This window comes from Macrobrachium rosenbergii, chromosome 53 (assembly GCF_040412425.1).
Source record: "Macrobrachium rosenbergii isolate ZJJX-2024 chromosome 53, ASM4041242v1, whole genome shotgun sequence".
Taxonomy (NCBI): domain Eukaryota; kingdom Metazoa; phylum Arthropoda; class Malacostraca; order Decapoda; family Palaemonidae; genus Macrobrachium; species Macrobrachium rosenbergii.
In genome coordinates this window covers 13978910-14003479 of record NC_089793.1, presented here as the reverse complement: position 1 = coordinate 14003479, position 24570 = coordinate 13978910, and the positions used below count along the sequence as shown (strand labels likewise).

General features: G+C 36.8%; 1 protein-coding gene across 50 annotated transcripts in view; it reads right to left on the bottom strand.

Annotated features, from left to right (window-relative positions):
- simj (simjang) overlaps nt 1-19466 on the bottom strand; it is a 52745-nt gene extending 33279 nt beyond the window's left edge. For 13 of the 50 annotated variants that reach the window (XM_067096731.1, XM_067096737.1, XM_067096740.1 and 10 more), the window contains exons 1-2: nt 19347-19466; nt 12535-12792 (exon numbers count right to left, since the gene is read on the bottom strand). In XM_067096731.1, the coding sequence (XP_066952832.1) occupies nt 12535-12551 (17 nt within the window). In that variant the 5' untranslated portion in view covers nt 12552-12792; nt 19347-19466. Of the gene's footprint in view, nt 1-12311; nt 12333-12534; nt 12793-17988; nt 18158-19346 lie in introns of those variants that run through there. The other 37 variants (XM_067096730.1, XM_067096739.1, XM_067096742.1 and 34 more) reach the window with 6 other exon arrangements.
- Between the last annotated feature and the right edge of the window lie 5104 nt (nt 19467-24570).

The following is a 24570-nucleotide window of genomic DNA, read 5'->3' as shown; positions in this document are numbered from 1 at the left end:
GTTGACATTTAATATATTTACTCAAAATTCTGCTCAAGTGTGAGCAATTTGAAGATGAGCTAATATTACTTTACGTGGCATTTTGTCATTTATCAAAGATGACAGATTTTAGAGATGTCAGATAATCCCCCACAAATAAATTCACCAGATTATGGGTCAGGCATACACCATATTACTAGACTGCAGTACACAATGTCTCAATTTGCTCAGTGACATGGAATATTATATTGCTCTATATGTCAACTAGACCAATCCACACACACATCATGGCCAATAAAAGAACCTAATTATATAGAGAAAAACTATGAAAACTATTGGATATTAAATATTATACTGAATAAAACCTACCCAGATTGCTATCCAAGCCTAACAATGCTAACCACCCAAAAAGTTATCCCTCATTTCAGAGGTCATATGGATCATGCCAAGGGTAACATCCCAAAGGGAAATACCAAATCCAAGTACCTAAAACAAACAATAAATACAAGAACTGAATAGCTTTCACACAGAATACCTTTCATATTACAAAGCTTGTATACAATATGCTCTTGAATTATTAGCTAACCACAATGTTATGATTATTCTAAGCACTAGAAACACTGCAAGAAAGTACCACAGAAAAAGACAACTGCAAATATTGCAAGCAGCAAAGTTGAAGTACGGAGACTGATCACAGAGGAAAAAGCCCAAAAGTATCATATACAAAAAATTAATAACTACACTTGTCATCAGTCATATTAAACTCAAGCTATAACAAATATCAAATTGAAACTTTTTTTTTTTTTTTTTTTTTACTTGTGCATTCCCGATTTTAGCTTCTCTACTGCCCATTAGGCTATGCAAGCTGTGCTTGTTTATTATGAATCCATTAAACACAAATAGCCTCATTTAAGGAAACCACTCTCTAGTTACACAAACATTTCTACAGTATATCTTGAAAGGCATAGATACTGTAGACCCAAGGCCACATACCAGCATCATCAAAGGTGCCAATCATCCATGTAACTTGGAGTTGCTTGCTATTTCAGGATTAGCCAGATTTTGAGTTTGATGTGGATGGCACTTGCTTTTCAGGATATATACAGTTGGTGCAAGCCCAGACACTGGGGCCAATAGAGCCCTTCAGTGGCACTCCAGGGTTTGGAGAGATTGATAGCCATAATTTCTAAAGAATTTTTCCTCAGACAGTCTTTTAAAACTGCTGATTATTCACTCAATACAGTATGCTATTTGCTTCAAAAATATCTTGACCTTTTAGATGTGTTGAAAAACGCTAACACTAGGAAAAGTTTGCTACTACAATGTCTAAAGTATCCAACTAACAGTGATGTAAAAATACATCACTCAGGCATTCATCACACTGACAGTGACATAAAACACAACACTCGGGCATTACATGATAATTATTTCCTTTCTTAGTCAAATACTGATGTTAATATTTCAAAATCTTCCAACTTTAGTTTTTCTTACATTAAACCACATTAAAGGCACTTGTGTTTACAAACTTGCAACTCCTGTAATTCACAAAAACCTGTCAAGTGTTGATCAGCCCAGTGATAACATCCATGTGATAGAGACAGTTTAAAACTACCACTGTACAACATTACTTAGCCCCTTCAGTAAAAACATCAGATACTAAAACACACGCTGATAAAAACTCACAAATGCTATTCTTTTTTTTTTTAAATATATGGCACAAAAAATTACGCTGTTCACATTTTCTTCGCCCTAGAAACTTGTGTAATCATCCTAGCATTTCAAGGACATAAAAATTTTTACAAATTAAGTTCTACATAATTAAACCCCAGCCTATTGAGACTCACCCAGTAACAACAATGAAAATTTATTTGGCCTATCTTTTATACACTTGGCCATGTCTTGCTCAACATTTCAACTAAAGCTATGGTAGACTGGGCAAAGATCTGTCAGCTGCTGAATACTTTTGCTAAAAGATTCAACACAGACATTTAAAAAAAATTAAGTCGCGAATATCAGAAATTATTAAACAAAAGGTGACAAGTTATAAAGTATGTTAATTGCTTAATCACAAGTTGAAGCCCAACTTATGGAATGTTATATAACTATAAACATATTCTTTTCTAGATAAATCTTGAAAACACACACACAAAATTTGAAATAAAGTCTCCATAATACACTGACTGATAGTGTTAGCCCACTTGACTGAATACAAACTAACTACAGTAAGTCAAATGTGGAATAACAGATGCTCTTTGGAGAATTCCACTATTTCAAGATGCTTTCAGAACAAACTGCCATGTCCAAACAAGCATACAGCCTTGCATTGAAGTTCTACATATTCTTTACCACTTCACAGCCAGCCCATAACCCACATCCCCACATCATCATCATCATCATCCACAGAGCTTAATTGTTCTTGCTCAATATCAAAGACATCAATGACAACTTTTACGATGCTTTTTCATATCCCCTCCCTTTTAACAGCTAACTATTTCCTGCCTCTACTAATTCCATTTTAATTTAACCACATGGACTTTTCAAGATTTAAAGACTTGTTTTGAATAAACAAATTTATGTTTGTTTTAAACAAGCAAACTTCAATTTGGAACAAGCCTTACAACCACAACTCAAAAAGGAAGTTGTCCACAAGCTGGTTCTTACTGTCACACTGCCTGCCCCCTACATATCTACCTTTCATATATGCACATAAGGATACAACCAGCCTGAAAGGACCGACTTTATCTATTATTATGCTTAATATTACTCTAAATATTATGAAAATTACAGCCTAGGCATAAGCTTATACAGTACCTGTAAAGTACTGTAGGACCCACAAGTCTCAAAAGAAAACACCTTAATTTAACAAAATTATCACACACGATTTGTGAAATTTCTAAGCTAGCTAAGTGCAAGCCAGCCAAATCATTCCTAGCTCAGACATATATATACGTTATATATATATTATATATATATATATATATATATATATATATATATATATATATATATATATATATATATATATATATATATATATATATATATTAATTACTGTATACCCTTCATATCTGTTTGCAGAGCTTCATGTATGTAGCTCAAAGTTGATAAAATTTCTCTGCAAAAAATTCTTCAAAATTCTGTGCAGAATGGATATTATCTTGTTACCCGAGAATGACTCCTGGCATAAAACTTTAAAGATTCAAGCACTGCAAGTGGCAAAAAGAACTTTAGTATAATCTTGAAAAAATGTTAATGAAGAAACTGACACCTTTAATCAGTAATCCTTTCAAGAAGAGGCACTAGGTCAACCCATTCTAAATTATATTCATCAATCATATCTATCTGATAGCTGTATCACTACTATTCTGCAATCCTTATTCAACAGTCTTAACACCAAACAATCACTTTGCACCTAAAACCTTCATCCCCTGCACTTTAAAATGTCTTTCCTGTGGCTAATCCTCCACAAACATTCAGCCTCCCATCTCTTGGTCCACAGAAGCCCAACTGACATTATCATGTATATAATATTCACCCACACGTGGAGTGAAGGACACTTTCAAGCCATCCCTATCTCCCTTTCATCAACATTTCATCTATATATGCATATATATTGAACTTCTGTAAGTTCCATTATTGTATCATTTCTCACTCTATCCCTCCCTCTGAGCAGTTGCCATAATACCCATATGGAGGGTAGCTGGACGACAGGCAAAATGTTCCTCATGCAGCAAATGAGCATCGTGTCTGTGTCAGTCATGAGCAAAATTTGCCCAATAGCATGGGCATGAAGCAATGATATCATCTACACTTTATCTGCTAGATAGTCTAAGGACAAGAAATTACAGATCTGGTAACATTAACTCTGACTCCTTGAAAACCCCAAACACATTATAGTTCTCTTCTATCTGATGCAAAAGTAATCTAATTAAACCTTTTCTCCTCTCATTCTGGATGTCTGGATAATTCCAAACTTCCTCAAACTGATAAAAATTACTTTCTTCCGAGAGAACTATTTTCTACATCTCTGTCAAGCCATTTCTCTAAGAAATGTTTCTCTCCTAATTCAGGTAACACTGCTTTCATTTCACAATTCATAAATTCTTCCCTCTCTCTACACTACATTAGGACTCTAATTGCATCTCTTCTCAGAGTATTATTCTGGCTACAGTTCAACTGATCTCAAATCCATATTCATCCAATACAGCTCTTAACTTTTGACTTCAAAGAGCACTTCTTGGCCCAACCATCTCCCCTTATCAATACTTCAAAGAGCTCTTCTTGGCCCAGACTTCTTTCCTTATCAATACTAAGTCTTGTTTCCCACAAATAACGGCTATTTAAAAGACACTGCAACTTTTCTTACTGACCATGACACAAAACGAAAGAGGCAGGAAAAAAAGTAATTTTGTATACAGTAATGGCCTGAAGAGAGTTACTGTAGTATGCATAAAAAAATTTTTTTTTACCTTAATTCATGTCCTACTTGAGTGAATGATTACAGCAGACTTTATTTGCACTCTCCTAAATTTTCTAGATCATCATTATGTTAAGAGGTCCATACTCTGTTATCAACCCAGCTATTCCTGCCCACTTCCCTCCCTCAAATTTTAAGCTTATTTTATTTAAATGTGATAAAAGATGCTTCCAATAATGAAACAGGTCTACAGTGCGCATCCCAAACCTACTCTACACATTCACATAATTCTATTTCACAAAAAAGAAATTCCAAGTTGTCAAGTTTGCAAGCTTTCAAAGCCGAATTGCTAATTACACTACTAAGCTACAAAAGTGTGTTATAGAAAGCATTTCTACATCCCTTATCTGACTCTGGGAACCTTCAAAATCTGAGTGAACTTACCATACAATCAGGGATAGCAATGAACTACTTATATATCACAGGAATGTACCAATTCAATTATCACTTTCCCATACATATAAAAAAATTGTGATTCATACTCTATAGTCGATAACCATTCCAATAAAATATTTGCAGCTGACAACTAATTATTATTATTATTATTATTGTTATTGTTGTTGTTGTTGCTGTTATTATTATTATTATTATTCAGAAAATGAACCCTATTCATATGGAACAAGCCCAAAGGGCCATTGACTTGAAATTCAAGCTTCCAAATAATATGGTGTTCAATTCAAAAGTAACATAAGGTAATTGGAAATACAGAAAGAGGAAATGTTATTAGAAAAATAGATAAATTCACAAATTAATAAACAAATATACATAAAATATTAAATACATGTCGAATTGCGTCAGGGTAGTAATGCATTTCATCTTCGCTTCAACTTCTGAAGTTCCAATTGCAAGACATCCTATGGGAGGCTGTTCAACACTACAGTCCAACGGTGCAAGGAATAAAGTCCTCTGAACCTGAGAAGTTTGACAGTGAGGCATATATACTGCATATTGGTGCTGCTGTTCAGTAAATCTGGTTGCTCTTGGCAGGGAAAAAGGGGTCAGGGATAAACTGTGAACGTTAAAAGTTAAAATACAACTTATGAAAAGTGACAGACAAGAGACCATCCGTCAATGATCAAAGTTATAACGGCTAATATTAGGAATCAGAAACCTACCACAACAAACCATTCCATCTAAAATAAACCTCTGCCAAAAGCAGACCTCCACACCAGAGAACAGTATTCTAGTAAAGGAAGCACTAATGACCTACAATAGGTTGCATCGATTTTATCACTATTATAAATATATGAAGCCTTATGAACAAACCCTAACTTTCATGAAGCATTTGCTGAAATTTGTATTACGTTTCTCAAAAGTGAGATTTCGTCAAAAGTTACACCTAGAAGAGTTAAACTTTCAGACTAATTCAGCAAAATCCCATCAACCTGAAGGGGAGGATGGGATGTTAAACCTGTAAGAGATCCGCTAATCGATAATGGTTTCATTTTACTCGGGTTCAGCCTCATACCCCACCGACCACACCATTCACTGACCCGGTCCATGTCCCAACTGAGGCTGAGGGTAGCTTCATTTCTCTTAAGTGGAGACTATATTACACCCACAAGTGTTGCATCATCAGCATACTGAACAATCATATCAGCGGACCAAGAACAGTACCCTGTGGAACTCCATACACAATAGGTCTTGGTTTACTACTGATCCCATCAACAGCAACTCGCTGCTGCCTAACTGTAAGGAAATCTTTAAATAATCCTAAAACATATCCACCCATTCCAAGATTCCAAGGTTTATAAATGGTAATCCTAAAACATATCGAATCCAAGATTCTCACGATTATAAATAAGTGCCTTGTGATTTACAAAATCGCAGCACTAAAACCCACTTGAATTGCTCTGCGCTCAAAATCCTTTATCAAGGTTCCCTTGCACATGGCATGTCAAGTCTAAAAGAGCATTGCAGGTACCAGTTTCTTTCAAATTTCCTTTGCATGGAATTAATGTAATTTCTCTCAGCAAGGCAAGACTCAACAAAAATGGTGTAATTTCATGTAAAGATTTGCAAATACTGAATTTGGACTGTTTGTTATGGTAGGTTCGTCTACATGTATCATCAAACCATGGCTGGTCATAAGGAAAATATTGATTCTCTACAAAATTGCAAAAAACCACTTTCACCAAATACGCTAAAGGACGATACAGATATTGTCATTATTGATTATAGCATGAAAACAAGTGGGATAGCCAAAGCTTTCCCCAAAACAAGGTCATCAATGAAAAATGTTCATCAATTTCCTTTTCAATTGCCAGTGAAAAAAATAAATAAAAAATATTGACAACTTCAAGTGTAGAACACAAGGAAGAGGAAAAATATGGATACACACCCATCTAAAATCAAAGTCAGAGGAATCAGACATGGAAAAGAAATACAAATAACCAACGTAAGGATGGCTATTCATCAACTTCAAAACGTAGGGTGTTAGTTATAAAGTTGTTCAAAAGAAATAAAATCCTCCTCCTTGTTGACAGCAATTATGACCTAAATGGCATACGCAATATACAGCAAACCATGAGACAGATAGGATAAAAAAAAAAAATAAAAATAAAAAGTAAAGATTCAAAATAGTTCAAAGAGGGTACTTCAATTTTATGTTGACTACTGTATAAACTTTTAAAAGCAAGGGTTGAATATATGATAAAACCAAGTAACTAAACTGGTAGATGACAATGACAAAGGACTAAACAAAAATAAGAACACTGAGCAGGTAAGGAAATGTGGAACATTCATGCAGAATCTACTTGGTAGATTCTACATTATATTCTTTATTTTTACTTATACTATCTTACTACTACTGTATACATTCTCCTCGGCTCAACATTTCTTTAGTCTTGGTGTTCAGGTGAAACTTTGCTGACCTGTTGTACCATTTTATTGGATGCACCCTTTGAACAGTGCACTGTTTGAATTTGAAAACTGCCAATAAAAATTAAAATGATGCTGGGATATTTTTTGCATACACTAACTACAGTGTGCACATCAGTAGTCAATTCATACTGACCAAGATAAAATTAAAAAAAGGAAAACAATCTGATTCTGAAGGTTCGTGTTTCCTTAAATTGCAATCCAGGTGAACAGGAACCATCACATCTTTACATCCACTGACTTAAAACAAATTTTTCTGGTACTTTTACTATTAGGAGATCTTACCTTTTTAGGGGGAAGAAAAAGTTCTGACTAAGACTATTCACTAATTTGAGATAACTAACAGCTTAAAGGCTAACATGAGCAGGTAGCCATTACCAAAAATGTTACTGACCATTATCTACAGGATTCAAATAATAGTTTCCCATGTTACTGTTAGACTGCAAGATACAAAAAAATTAAAATGAAGTCAACCATTCCACTCACGCTATCTACTCATCAATCAAACTACCTCAAGTCTTCTAATGCTTCATTTGTTAACAGTTAACACAGAAGACAGTAAAGTACAATATTAAGAGGACTGCAGTCACAGACAGCCTAACATGAAGATAACCATCTACAGTAAACCCCCTTTATCCGCATTCTCATGATTCGAGGACTCACGCATTCGCAGGTTTCTCTGTGGAACATATCTACCCATTATTGGCGGAAAATTCGCCCATTCGCGGTATTTTTCACTGAGAATTGTTCACTAATTATACTGTATTTTCATATAATTTTCACAAATAAATGCACTTTGTGATAAAACTATTAAAATACTCAGGTATAAGCATTTTTACAGGGTTTTCCTTGTGTTTAAACTATCAAAATGGGCAGTTCCAAGTGTTTTTTGAGGGGTTTTAAGTATTCGCGGATTTTAGCTATTCGCGGGGGAGGGGGTTCGCATCCCTCGCGAATACGGGGGGTTCACCGTACTCTATCATTTATTGACATTGGTGAAAGACTAACATCTATACAGTAAAATTCCATGGCTTTATGGTGTCCCTCCCAAATGGCAATGGTAATCACGTCAAATGCTAAAGGGATTTGCACAAAGGTGGCTCTTAATAAAACTGGTACTGCAGCTCCATTTAACGCCAAGTTAAATTCTGATTGCTTTAGTAGCTGAGAAATAAATTTCTGGTTCATATTCGCCAACCATATTCATGGTGGTATGTTTCTGTTTCCTAATAGTAGCAGTTATCACTTGGACCATCAACGGATGGTCTCATCAATTTTTCATAAATTGTATTTTAACAGACTTTTCACCTTCACCATTGACCCCTGATCCTATTTTCCTGCCGAGAGCAACCAGATTTGCTGAGCAGCAGCAGCAGCAGCACCATATGCAATAAATGTGCCTCGCTGTAGACCTCAGTTCCAGAAGTCATTTACCCCTTACACTGTTGGACTTTGGAACACACTCCTTGAGGAACTTCAAACAGTTCAGGCGACAATGCAATGCATTGTTACCCTAACACTATTCTCCTTGCATTTCAAGACTTTTATTTATTTATGATTTTTTTCTTTTTCAATAAGCAAAATCTCTTCATGTGTTTCCTTTTACCTCCTCTTCTTTCTTCTTAACAAACACCATATTCTTTGGAAGCTTGAATTTTTTATCAATAGCCCCTGTGGGGTTCTTCCATATGACTAGAGTTCATCTTCTGAATAATAATAATAATATAATAACAATAATAATACTCCCTCCTTTGTGGCAACACTAAATATAACTTACTTCCTTATTCAAAATAAAGAAAAACTATTTCAAATTTATGTTAGGAAAGGCTACTGAACTTCACCACACTTCTATGACATCTACTATGAATGCACCTCACAATGGCCAATGTAGTCTAAAAATCATATTTAGTTCCCTGCAAGATTGAGTCAAATAGTGTTAACCTATTTACAATAGCGTACTCATTCAGCTCAAAGCACCAACAATAACATGTTCCAGAACTAACTTGTTAAAGTATGGTATGCTGTATGTAATTGCTTTTTCGTGAAAAATAAGTAAAACCGCCAACAAAATAAATGCCTGAAATGGTCTCTACCTGCACTCTTAGCTATCCTTAACAACAAAATGTGACAATGGTTAGAAGTTTGACGAAAGAATCAATTTTCATGGGTTGCAAATGAACAATAGCCTACTGTATATGAGCACAGCAAATACACTGTACTATGCACTTGTTTTCTCATTAAGACACTGATGGAGCATGCAGAAAAATCCTGTACAAAATGTATACACAGTTTTGTATGAAAGTAAGGTATTGTACTTTTACCCTTTATTTTTCATGAAATTCAAGTTACGTCTAATGAAAGTTGACATGGATTAAACTTTTAGGGAACTTGCTTAGCACAATCATCCTTAAGTGGCTTCTTGATTATTCAAGAGGAGCTCCATAAACACTTTCACAATTAATTACAAAACCACCCAAGCCATTATACACTTTACTTGTATTGTATTTATTGCCAATAAACACAAAACGCTACTTATGAAACATACTGGTAAATATTTGCTGTACTAATAGCAGTTAATTTTACCTGTAGCATATTAACTGTTTCATTACATTTTCACAAGTAAATGTCATGAATCAAAACCTGTCCTGATACTTGTGCAATAAACACACAGTATTGATAATTCAAACATACAGTACTTTGAATAAGTTACTTGATATGTCACTCATTCTTGATACAAAAATTACTGTACATGCCCAGTAGGTTACTTTACAATTACTGTAGATCTGATGGAAAATTTACCAGTTGCCATTGCTTTCATAAAAACCTAAGTTTCAAAATGGTAGTATTTTGGACAGTGGTTGATCAGATCTAATGATTTTAAGTTAATATTTGCTCAAATTTATTGAAGTAGCCTTTGACTGTTACCCATTAGCTCTTGTATAGGCTTCTTAAGCTAATTTATTTGTGCACAATGGTATTTTCAGTGAATGAAGACTCCAGTATTTATCTGAACAGTGGAATGAAGTTACTAGTGACATGACTCTTGGTCTAAAATATCAGACAACACTACATTATCTGCTCTCTTATACATATGATGCTGAACATTTTTGTATTACCTCTGAATACAGACAATTATTATCTGGCACGGTTCCTACATCTGGCAAAATTATCATAGTAATGGCATATGCTATAGATCTTTTGAACTGCCATGACTGAAATAAAGTTCTGTCTTGATGTATACAGTATTGGCCATTTTAAACGATGGCTCTCTCTTTTCCATATTCTAACTATGAACTCCCATTATTCATCTGTAATATCTGCAGCCAAAGCAAGCATATGCAATTTCCTTTCTGAACAGCATATGAAAATTTTCTTTCTAAAGAGCATCAACATCTGTATTTAGCTCCAGCTCAAGAGCTAAGTCTTTTCAAGTGTGGAATGATCTTACCTAGCAGTATTAGGGTGCCAATACTCTCAATTTTTTTTTCTGCAGTACTAAGGTGCCAATACTCTATTTTTTTTTTCTGCAGTATTAGGGTGCCAATACTCTCAATTTTTTTATGTACAATTCCATTTACTTGTGTCTTCATTTTCCTAGCACAGCAGTTGCAGTTTAAATACTGACTAGTTTAGTCAATTAAATCTTTCTTTCCTCATTTTTGCCACTTAAAAGTGGGGCTTATTCCTTTGCATATGATTTTTTTTTATACACTCATCTTCAGTGACTGAGCCTTACTCTATGCTTCACCTTGCACACCCCAGTACTAAATGTCTTGTTTCCTTAACCATTACTGTCTGTAACAATTTCCCTCATATATTAGGGTTCAAGATCTTGAATGATATGTTAAGGAGTTCTTCAAACTCTTAATATCATTTATTTCTATCTCAAGTGGCTTCTCACTCTGGAGCATTCTGACTTGTGAACTTGCTGTGCAGAAGAATGGCCTTTCAACTTGTTTAAATTACTGTTCTCTCTTTCTTTCCATAAAATTTCCAAGGTAGGAGTTCAAACTACAAAAAACATTCAGTTCATGTGGTTTTCCACAAATTAGGTCCCAGAAGCTGGTCTGTCATAAATTGGGACACAAGATCTATTAACTTGATGGTATTTGTCAATGACATTGTGAGTGGCTTTGCATTCTCTATTGGCAACTAACATGAATGGACAACTGTTAAAATTCCAAATTACTAAAACTTCAGGCATTTGAGCACAATACTTCCAAGCAGGCCTATGTGGCCTCTAATAGCATTCAACAATCATTTTTTCCACTGCAGAATTTTCGAAAGAGCCTATTAATGAATCCATGCTTGAATAGGCTGCATACTCTCTTCATATGCAACTTCAGGCAGCTGTGTATATATTTTGAACTGTATTCTATGCAAGGGGTGGTGCATGCTAAAGAACTGTGTATGTGGAGTACTACCTTACCACAACCATGATCCTTTCCTTACAAACCTTATGAAGGAGCATCCTACATCCATTGCAAAATCATACAGTATACCATCAACATAAGAACACTACTACTGTAGTAAAGTATTTCAAATGGAATATACACATCCAAAAAAGAAATGCACAAAGCTATAACAACCACTACGCAACACATCAAGTGCCAAAAAAAAACATCTAATGTATAGAAAATTTTATCATGAAGACTTACAAACACTCACATTAACAAGCCATAACAATGTTATGCCAAAATATTTTGGGGAACACCAGTATATAAAATTAGAAATTATTCTGCATGCTCTACTAATATCTATGCATTACTGTATAATGGGCCCTGACGTCTCTCCCTCTTGCAAACAGTCTTTGCAGCTTATTAAAATCTAAACCAAGTTTAATTAAACATCTAAAACAAAACCAATAGACATCTATACATATTATTCCCCAAATACATTAAGGTATAACAGCTTCTCAATGAACATAGACCTACAGTATTATACTAGCAATACAGTCAAATTCAAAGATTCTCACCTCATGTCACCTACAGGTAGGCTAAGTTATGCAAAAGAAGAACTTGTTATTTTTTGGTGCTGGTATGGGATAAGGTAAGCTATACGACAACACATACACAAATAGAATATTAAGGCATTATTGTCACGAGAACAAATATTTGTCCCACAAAACTACAGTAATACTACAGTATTGCTTTACACAACAATACATAAAGAGTAACAATAAACAAATTCCTTCTTACCTCACACTAAGATCCATCGTTCACAGTTAAGTCTCTTTCAATGGCTTTCAATATCTTAGGGCATTTTTCTTTGTGCTAATATCACTCAATTTCATAACCATAAAACTGTCCTTGCTAATAAACAAGTCTTATGTAAACAATAATTGGACACAGGTTACTATTATTTGTCTGTTTTCAAAACACCGCATGGTGAACACCTGACAGTATTTATCATCAGCACTTTTCACCTCCTGATTTTATATCAACTGGTTCACTTCACTATAACAAAAATAATTATGTTAAAATAACACAAAATAAAAATAAAAACACAAAATCTAACATTGCAGCCTCATGGGACACTTGAGGTCAAGCACACTTGGTAATCATCCACACAGTTTAAGACACTGAACTTAAAATTTGCAATTCAAAACCAAAATGGACACTGCCTGGTAAATGACAGAAATCGGCTTTTATTGTACTTTCAGTAATGTGATGCACGTCAAGATTAAAAAAAAAAAAAAAAAAAAAACTAACAATAGAGTTTGTCCAATTCCATATTAAGATTTTGAGTACTGAGGGCCTGTGGGGCTTAAAAATGAAAAATCCTCAAACTTCCATAATGCATCTTACTGGTTTGTTAACTGTATCTCTATGAAACAATAACTAAATGAAATCTTTAAACTTACAAATGGTAAAAAAAAATCACCTGCCGACACAATCATAAGCAGCCAAAGAGGCACTGCCAAAGAAAAACTGATTTAAAATCAGCTGGCAGCAATGGAATAATGTAGAAAAAGGACGAGAAACCCACAGCCTAACCCAAAATGGCAGAGAAAACTTGTATGAAATCTAACCCCACTGAAATATTTTATCACAACAATGCTAAACAAACCCATAAACTTGACACAACATCTTAACTTTCAATAAAAATTTTTTTTTATGAAATGCATGGTTAAAAAAAAAAATTGGTTCAAATGACAAAACCAAATCAAACTTGTATCTGATTTGTAGAACATACTGTACATCCAATACAGCTGTAATTTAAAGTTAATGAAAATATAACCCTAATGTTGTACCTTCAATTTTACACATTCCTAAATCCTTGATAGCCTTACGTTTCAAAACCCCATTCTGAAAGACCAATGACTGTCACCACACCCCTAGCGCAAACAATTTTTCCTTCTCTAATTCTGGGCCAGTAACCTTGTTAGCCAAAAGACTTATTAACGTAAAGCAATTCCCCTTGCTTTGACATACTACAACTTTTTCAGCAATAGTAGTAAACTAGCAAACTAATATAAGAAAATATCAAAATTCGTCATTTCGTCTGTACTAACAAATTACCCTACTTGACAATACACCAAAACAAGAATGTAACAAATAAAAATTGCTAACAATAGTGATTACCTTGTCCGTGCAGTACAATAATTGGTATACTACAGTTATCTTTTAGCCTACATCATTGCTAGGGCCTAGGCAAAAGGATTGGATTATAACTAAAACATAAGTTAAAGATGTGAACACTGTGAAAGACAAAGCAAACAGTGTTTAATTTGCCCATTACTTTATATATCATGTTTCAAAATTTAGTGGTGAGCAGATAATCTGTATGGGGTAATGTCAAAATGCAAAATAACTATAGCTCCCTGAAACATGATGGGAAAACACCAATGGATAAAAAAAAAAGTATCTACAGAGCTTCAGTCAATCTATTATACATCTAATTCTAATCAGCGCAAAACTAAGAGATATGTACTGTAATATGATGTCAGGTGTTTACAATAACTTCTACTATCAGTATAACCTACACATAGAGCTCAGTACATTCCTATTTCACACCTACTTCCCTTCCTAAAACTATGACTGACTGAAGACTAATACAGTATATCAAGGCTTTTCCTAGAAATCAGTCTGCTGCTACATAAATATGACTGATAACTTCTTAGTTCCTACATCCAGGCTAGTCAACTTGTTGCCAAACTAATGGTCAATATACAGTAGAGTATTTCTAATTTCCCTATTATAAAAAACCTTGCAATATTCAAGTGACCATAGCATTTTACAAAAATATGGCATAGCCTAATTAGAGAACCATCACATGCTACAATACCTACCAGCTATTTTTGTCCAAAACGAATGCAACAATTTGGAGAGAAACTTAAACTAATGATGGTAAAAATATTGACAGTATAGTTGCAGTATTTCAAAAAGTACACATATCTATCCTACATTGTTGCTGGGGTCAAATTATTAGCCTATATATTGAGTAAAACTGTAAATAGAAAATTGAAGACCACACTTCTATGATCATTTGGGGTTTTCCAGACATGCTCCAAATTTTATATGAATTACAAAATTTAGCACTTAGTAATAATTCAAGCTAAAAACTGCAGAGAACAAGAAAACTATTACTGTCTTGTGAAACAGACAGAAACACCACTGAATTAACAGACCCTGCGAGAAAATGTGGTAAAAAGCACATTTCAAGAGTTATTAAAGCATTAAGAGGAAATTCATTGGTGCAACACATAGCTTACTGTAAAGCATCAAATAAAAAGCAGTGGTATTTATACCATGTCGTATAGTTGACAAACGGCTAAATTTAAGCATAGCTCCTTTTATAATTATGCATATATACATATGTGGACAGCATATATTAAGCCTACAGTCACCCAAGGAATTCTATAAAAACACAGGCTGGACTCCTGGTGGTAAAGGTAACCAGTAACCACACTTACAACTAACGCTAAGTGGCCAGTTATTCTCATTGTCAAGTGAATCTGACATGTTATTTGTGGCTCAATATTTCAAATTATAGAAATCCAATGAACATTGTCAAATTACACAAAACTACTAAAATACAAGAGCACATGACAGTAACATCGATATAAGTGCAGAAAGGAGGCAAAATGAATGAAACATTGCAAATAAAACCTTTGAATACATAGCATCCAAAGTATTCAATAACTTGGCCAAAGAACTTGGGAGAAAAAAAGGTTGTTTCAAAAGTATATTTAGATTTTCACTTTCTTTTTGTAAGTTCCTGGATGCTGTGTATTCAAAGAGGTCTTTTCCAGTGTTACTGTTGCATCTTGCCTCCTTTTTAAGCAGTATTTGTTTTGTGGCAAGATTTACATACTATATGGATCATATTTTTTGTCTAAGGCTCTCATTAGTTTTATGTCTCACCCATTCAGTATTAAAGGCAGTAAGTTCACGAAACCTAAATTCAGCAATTAACAGAATAATGGAGAGAGATTCAGCAATTAAAATGAGGAGAAGAGAGAGAGAGAGAGAGAATGTTAATGAGAGAGAGAGAGAGAGAGAGAGAGAGAGAGGGTTAATGAGAGAGAGAGAGAGAGAGAGAGAGAGAGAGAGAGAGAGAGAGAGAGAGAGAGAGAGATGGGTTAATGTTGTAAAGTTTACACCCAAAATATGAGGGTATAACACCTTCTTATGGCTGTGTGCATAGAAACCCACACACAAAATGTAGCTGGCCGTGATCAGTCCTAAATGAGAAAGAGAGAGGTATTAACGTCAAGTTTCTAAACAATGTATGGTAAGCACTTACCCGGAGAACAAAAAGCAGCTAAGAAGTTTGAGTGAGTAAATAAGAGAAATGAGACCAACAAGCAAAGGTGAAAATATATATTTCAAGAAAAAAATGTTTGTTTCAAGTTGGTAAGACTTAATTTGTTCCAACGTTCCACAGAAGTCATATAGGCTACTCCCCAAGTGGGTTTTTACCTTCCGACAAAAGCAAATTCAATTAAAGAGCAAAATCATAATCAGCAAGCTGAGTGAAAAGTCCCTGTCCCAGGTAACAGGAAAGGGAAAACTTGAGACTAAAAAAGGTTTTGGCCTATATCATCTATAAGCAGACAGCCTAACACAAAAGGCTTAAGGATACTTTTGTAATTTACTGCTGAAAACCTACCCTCCTGATAAACTGGGCAGGCAGCTTTTTACTACTGGTGCTTGTAAACTACAGACAGCTTTTTACTACTGGTGCTTGTAAACTACACAGTCTCAAGTCCATGAAAAACTATGCCTTATGTGACCTTGATATTAAATGATAATTCTTTAACTATGTAGCATAAATTTGTTGTAGAAAACTTTACTTGTCTACTACAGGGTGAAAATGACAATGCCTTGTTTTAAAAAGGGCATATTTGGTACACAGTATTCCATGTTGGTAAAAATCTGACAAGTCTTGGCTATATCAACACATTAAATAAAAGTACTAAAACTAAGAAATTACATCTAATAAATCCAGGCCATTGAGAGATAAATACATATTTGCAGATGGGTTAACACTTAAAATACAACTTCAAATTTAAATGAGACCATTCATAGGGGGGCTAAGACCTAACCTTGGAGTGCCTGAGCTGACCTTGACTTCTACGGAAAGGTCTGATCAAACTGCTTTGAACTGCACTAAGCTACTCATCAATACAATGGTTAAAACTCCATCATACTGTAATCCCAAACTTTCCAATTACACTCTTCTGCCTAGACAATTGAATATAACAGATGCCATGCTCACTAACAAGCAGTCGGATTTGCACCTACAGCTACGCAACAAAGTAACTACCAATTACAATACATTTTACGAAAATAATGCTACCTTATGAGGGTGGTAGGTTAGGTACGGAGAAATTTTTCATGCTAAACATTAGGACTCAAAAACTATTGCTGGTTTAACAATCAAAACCCTGAACGATAAACTCTTACTCTGGTGAATTTAGTTTGGGAATACAAATCTAAACCTAACATGAAAATGACACATACAGCTAGATTACATAGCATAGCCTACTCCATGCTGCTGGGTTTGACTAGTTTACAGTAAGCTATTTCACAAAAGTATATGGTTCACTATTGCTAAATTAAAAGAAGCTTTTCCTAAGCACACAGATTTCACTTATATTTAGAACCTCTTCACCATAGATAGGCCTACTTGAGCTGCAGCAACTAAAGTAACAGTTTAAGTAGGAACTTATTACCGAAATACAAAGAACGAGTTCTAGTAGTCCCAACAAATCGTACTGTGCAAAGTTACTTCAACTTTGAAAACACTGTACGTAATATTACCGCAAAATACTTTTAGAATATAAATAGTTGAGCCACCCATAATCCCCCCTGGGTGAAGTCATGACCCGCACCGTTTCCCTAGTTCACACACAAGGCAAACTTTCTCCACACGAGTAAAAAGAAAAAACACGAACATATTTTACACGCACTTCTTGCTCCATATTGTACCACATATTTACACCTATTCACATCCCCGTGTCAATTTTAAAGTTACATCCACTGTTGTTCGGCCTCATATTGTTCGCCTTCATGTTGTTGTCGGCCGGTGATGAAAAATTATACCAATATCAACCACTTATCCCCTTTAAGCCAATTCTTGCTCGGGGTAGAGAACACGATCTTAAAAAACTATATTCCACTACGCACAATTCACCACACACACACCTCATTCTATCACCAATACGTCCAGGAACGTTCCACTGCAACGTTTGCGAACGAGGAATAGGGCAACGCACCGATAATCACGGAAAATAAGAACACAATGCTCAAAAAGCTCCAGATTCTCCGGCATGTAGCTTCTCACGGCGAGCGCGCGAGGTTGACTGACCAGAGCATCTCCCCCTACCCCCCAACCAGTCGCACAGACACCTATTACCTATTATCCCATAATACCATCCCATTACGCTATATCATGGCGGGAACCAAAGCTGCCTACGACTTTCTCATTACACATTAACAAACAAAAATGTACGGCACGATAAATGATAAACATCGACCAACAGAAGTAGCAAATGATGTACTTATATCAAAAAAGGAAACGGAAATGTAATGATCTGCCCGTGAGCAACACTAGATCCCCCCTCCTCCCTTCTCTATCACTCCCTCCAGCCCTCGAATCCCCCCCTCGCCAGGCACCCCCTCCCCAACCCTCCTGCAAGCGTCACCCAAAATCACTTTTCAAGACAAACTGAGACTCCTCTCAAGCCACTTCCTCTCCCTTCCTTATTTTCACCGATTTCCGTCACCGGTTCCCTTCGCTTCATTTCATTCGCTATTTTATTCACGCTTTTCATTCGCAATACTTACAAGTGTCACACTTATCACTAATTCCTCACTCGAAAGACACTTAAGGCCCCCACGGCGAGTACACACTCACATACTCACAACAAACTCATTAACAGTATCATGACAGACTTCGTAATGGCGGAAAGACTCGAATGTTATCGTTCACAACATTTACTTTCCCGATTTCCCTCGCGTTCCCCCTCTCATGCACACTGTAAAATACACAGGAATATTTTAAAGGAGTTCAAAATACACCGTTAAGCGAGTAAAAAGTTTGTATTGATGCACTTCCGGAGCGTCAAAAAAATCTCTGGAACATCTATCAGCTGGCTTCCCATCAGGCATTGCGTCCTTTGTCGGGCCGGCGAACTCTTTCTTTGCTCCACCTCACTTACGACCGTTTTTCTCACTGGCGGGCCATTTGTGCATCATTTGTTGATAATAAGGGCACTGTACAACTCACAAGCTTTGCTACGACACCCCACATGATAGGGTTTATTCGAGATGATGACACAGCGCGGGGGTCAATCGTTCAAGGACTGAATTTGTGCCAACAACCATATCGATTCTATTTCACAACAAACACAAACGTAAACTGTTCCTTGGTTAGGTCACAGGGCTAATTTACAGTGAACACGTGCTTCACCTGGTCTCCACACCCACCCACCACCTCCACCACACCTTCCACTTCCACAATATCAACCGGAGTTGGACCTCACGCCAACCAAGCACCGTACATGTGGCAAAAATTAGGAGATAATCCGGAGCGCGCCCACGACCAACATGGCGCCTTGTCTCCGGTTAATGGCTACGGGGCCGCCCCGCTGGACGCACGGACTCCCGCGCACACCCCCACCCACCATTCATACCCATTACTTTCCCATTACTTTGTAATAATTTCTTATTTTTCATTTTCGGACTCATTCCGTAAATCGCCTTTTTGAACTTTTGCGGGAGTTTCTTGAAATGTTTATTTACACACTTAATTGACAAGTTTGATACCGCGAGTCGCCCCTTGTTCATGTGTCTTTGCATGACTAATTTCCTGACAGTTCATTTGTTATTAACCACAATGTAATTACCTATTTTGTCAGACTCCATCCCTTCTACATCGTGTACCAGAGCAAAGTTACTGTTCGCGCTAAAACGTCGCTCTTCGAAGCGCTAAGTCCTTTGCCGATATACAGGGGTTTAAATGGTTTTTTCAATTATAAAATGTTAGCGAAAAAATTACGCGACTTAATTTGCCCAAAATGCTAATGACTTCAAGTATTTAATGAGCGATATATGTGCATTTTAATTTTTCAGTCTTTTCCCAACTGCTGGCATTAGCTAAACCATGCGGAAAACTTCGTAGACGGAATAACTTCGAAGCGGAATGACAAAAATGATGTTTGAGAGATTGACAGAACAACTGCATGGTGTTGAGAAATCCCGGTTGCTCTGTAGGTAGGGTCGCGGCGGTACTGGCGTGTGTACATATGTAGGTGTGTTGCGGTGTATGTGTGGGGAGAAGGTAGCCTGGGGGAGGGACGGAGTAGGCTAGGGCCCAGGGAGCCTTGTGCTAGGCCGGGGGTTGGCTGTTGGGGTGGGGGGAGTGGCGTGAACCTCGCTATGAAGCATCTGCAGCTAGCGTGCCGACCGCCTACACTCACGACCCCATCACCGCTACCATTTACCACAGCTACATAAAAATGCTTATTTCGATCAACCCATTTCTCTCGGCCTAGGCCCATTTTCCTGCAACGTCCCTCGATTCTTCCAAGAAAGATGGTGTTTCGCGGAGCTACGGAGAGCCTGTAGAGGAGCATCGCGATTCGAAAAAAGGGATCCTTACAAGAAAGTATAGCAAGAGGACCGCCACTTTAAAAACACATGACAAGCACACAGCAGTTTCACTCCGAGTAGAAGAAGAAGAAGAAGGCAGCCGTCACTGCCACAACCAACCAACCATCCTCTCCTCCTCTCCCTCCCCCATCTCCCCATCCTCCGGCCAGCCCCACCCCTCTCCCCTCCAGGCCCCGATCCACGCATCCCTTAGGCACCCCTCAACCCCTAACACCAAACACACTCACACACACACAACCCTTGGGTCACTGCTACCATGGTACCCCCTTCCCCCTTTACTGACAATTACCACCCTACCCCACTCTTCACTACCCCCTTTTACCTCGCATCAAGATAAGAGAACATATAGCTGAGATAGTTCAACTCTCTCTCACTCTCTCTCCCTGTCTTCAATACACAATCATGAGTAGCCATTATAGGACTATTCTAATTAACAAATGCTTAAAGAGTTGAGAGGGCACGTTAGTGCCCAACAAAACTTAGATATGATCTCGATAAATAATTCCCAAGACATTTAAAAGTTCAACCAAAGGCCATATCATCTGAACCCTGGGTCCACATCAGTGCCCCCACAGGGTCAGGGGTATCGCAACTCTCCAGAGTGACCTGTGGCCAGAACAAGTGAGGCAGAAAGAATAAAAGTTAAAAGAGAAAATAAAGATAAAAGAAGAGTTGGTCTTCTTTCTCTGGAAGCTCTCGAGGTCCTACAGAGTCCTATACCTCTCGGCCCCCTCCCCGACATCCGAAACTGGTTCTAACTGCTCCGGAAAATCGAATAGCTGTCACTTAATGAAAGCAATGTTTCATGTTCCCGCAAAAATTAGGGTTTATGCAAAAGAGCTTATAAGCGATCAAAGGTCGCAAAGATCAGACGCCGGTTTCAACATGCTGACAAATGAGGATAATACAATCAACTTTGTAAATCTGGGATGACGAAGAAGTTACTTTTCGAACATACAACAATACTATTAACAACTCCCTTATTCCAAAAATCAATGTAAAACAGAGAGGAGGAAAATGACAAAACAAGAAACAACGGGAAAACTACTTCCAAAGCATTAATATATGAAACTCCGATGCCTCTCTCTCACTCTCTCTCTCTCTAATCGATGACGCGGGCAGCTTGGTAAAGCAACAAGACACAAACGGTAAAGGAGGAGAGGAGAGGAGAGTGTAAAATGGAGGAGAATTATTGATATTATCGAGATGGTGACATTAGGCACACCCGTCGCGACTCGAGAGAGAGAGAGGAATGGTGAGGGGGAGTAGGAAAGGAAGGTTACGGGAAACACACACACACACAACATACCGCTCGACGGCGCTTTTCAATTCGCTCTTAATAAAATAGCAGGCCAAAGCGAATCGATAAACAGGCAGCCTCTCCATTTCACACCAAGGAAATAACCTGTTAGGCCAAGTTATTATCAAGCTTCTTTTTTAATGGAAAATAAAATCGATGACCATTAATCAAATCATATATATATATATATATATATATATATATATATATATATATATATATATATATATATATACACGTACGTGTATTTACAATAACAAGTTGCCTACATAAAGTGAAACAGATAACCGCGTCTAGATGTACGAACCGGATGGACACGTCATGCTTACGTCAGATGGAGAGAAAAGGGAAAATAAACAACTTGTTGTTCGCAGTCTTATTATTAATTTAATAGAAACCGCAAAATGCCTGATGTTGGAGAGAACTTTCATTTTGCAGCAAACAAGAAGAAAACTCCAGCAATCGGATAACGACGCCATCTGTATCGCATCCGAAGAGCAGAAACGCTGAGACCGCAATCACTCACTCGTACGTGTGAAATGAGCGCAACTATACCAAGAAGGCCGGGCGGCCATTTGCAAGGCGTGAAGGAAGATTTTCACAGCGTGCGACCGAAGTGGCGTAATGTTTAAAACGCATCCATTTCTCATGGGCGCTTTACCAAAGCCAGGCGCATTCCACGCCCAGGGTTAATGCTGCGTGCGTTTTTAATGCCAAATTCTTCCAATAGTCGTTTACAAAAGGGAGAGACGAAGGGCTTCCATCATTGATGAGATTAAAAGTCGCCTCTTACTTGAGGAAGTACACGGCTAACCAATAACTCGATGCGTCAAGATGTCATTCCCCCTCAGCCAACCATCCCCCACCACCACTCCCCGACCCCAGTGACCCATAGGATACACACCTGGCATTTGCACCATTACACTGATATATATATATATATATATATATATATATATATATATATATATATATATATATATATATATATATTTTAATATATATAGTTTAAAGAACCGCACTTGTTGCGGAGCCAATTGCAAAAAGAAAGACACGAGAGAGCACTGTGCAAAAAGGAAGGGGATCAGTTTCCTGTATACGCATAAATTTACCTCGCGAAAACCAGAAAACTATAATGAAATATAACCGAAGAGGTACTATAGCATCCGCTGACTTACTTCTACAATAGTCAAAACCGGCAGACTTGTGACTAAGGAGGGAAAGCGGATATGCACGTGCAAACGCGGGAGCCAAGTGTCGAAAAGTTTACGGTTTGGTCCACACGTTAAAGAATTGCTCGAATCATGCAGTTATTTCTAATATGACTGTGCATAATGAACTTACATTCACAGCAACATGCAAAAAACTTCGTTATCTTGGTGAATAAATTAAGGATAACATCTTATGCATGGAAGAAAACACTTGGTATATTGCAAGTTATAAGAGTTCTGTGTAAGTGCATACGTTAAAAAATAATGTCACATCCCCAAGGCTACACGCCCGCTAGGAGGGAGAAAGCCGCTTGAAACCAAACACACACACACACACACACATTGAAGACACACACACACACACACATATATATATATATATATATATATATATATATATATATATATATATATGTGTGTGTGTGTGTGTGTGTCTGTGTGATTACCATACAGCTTTCCCTCTTTTAGACTGCATGCAGCCATGAAGATGAGACCTAGTTTTTTTTTATTTATACAGAATTCCTAAAACTTTCAATAGACGCCTGTCTTCCTTTATGCTGTAAAATTTCCATCTTTCTGATTTTGTAAACTTTAAAGACTTTACATTTGCGCCACAAAATTTGCCTAATATAATAATAATAATAATCTATTCATCTGCTGATACAATATCACCTACAGGTCAGGCTCTCGATTTAAAACTAAATCAGAGCATTTAGATAACACGCGTCACTTGCCTTCTGTGTCCTTTAGTGCTTATCCTACTCTATTATTATTATTATTATTATTATTATTATTATTATTATTATTACTGGAAAGTTTCCCTAACGAGAGAACTTTCTAATCAAGCAGAGTGACCACACGTGAAAAAGCAGAAAACTAAGCTGTGAGGAGAGAGGTCCAGGACCCGGGAAAGCGACAGAATCGGGCAAATCCTATTCGCACTTTGTTCCCTGGGATCTATTACCCGTTTAATTAAGCAAAAGTCGGTCGCTTGTCAAAAGGACAGGCCCTTTGAAACCATTTCTGGGCCAGCTCGGTTCCCTTCGTTTGTGCCATGTGTGTGTGTGTGTGTGTACACACAGGCAAACTGACAGATATACATTTATATATATATATATATATATATATATATATATATATATATATGCTGCTTCAAATAATAGCAGGTAGCAGAAGACAAAATAATCAATGTCACGTTCATCCTTTCATACTAGAAGAAGGATTACTATCGGCATATATGAATACACACAAATATATAAATACATATATATACATATATACGTACTATATATACTGTATATATATTATATATAAAACATTAAAATTGGATTGATTCTTTCAAGGCAATTTACGTTGCTTACAATTGCTCATGATAAGTAAAAACCATTTCTTCTTAAAATAACAATAAAACACTTTCCAGAGAAGTTAGCTGTAATGACTTTAATTTTGCGTATAATAGCATTAATCTGATCGTCCATTTCATGAAACCCCAATGCAACGAATGCTTTTAATTTCGTTTTTTATTGAAGCCACCGACGGGTGGACTCGCGTGGGGTAAAATGCACATTACAGAGTATGAATAAGCCAGCGCTCTCTCTCTCT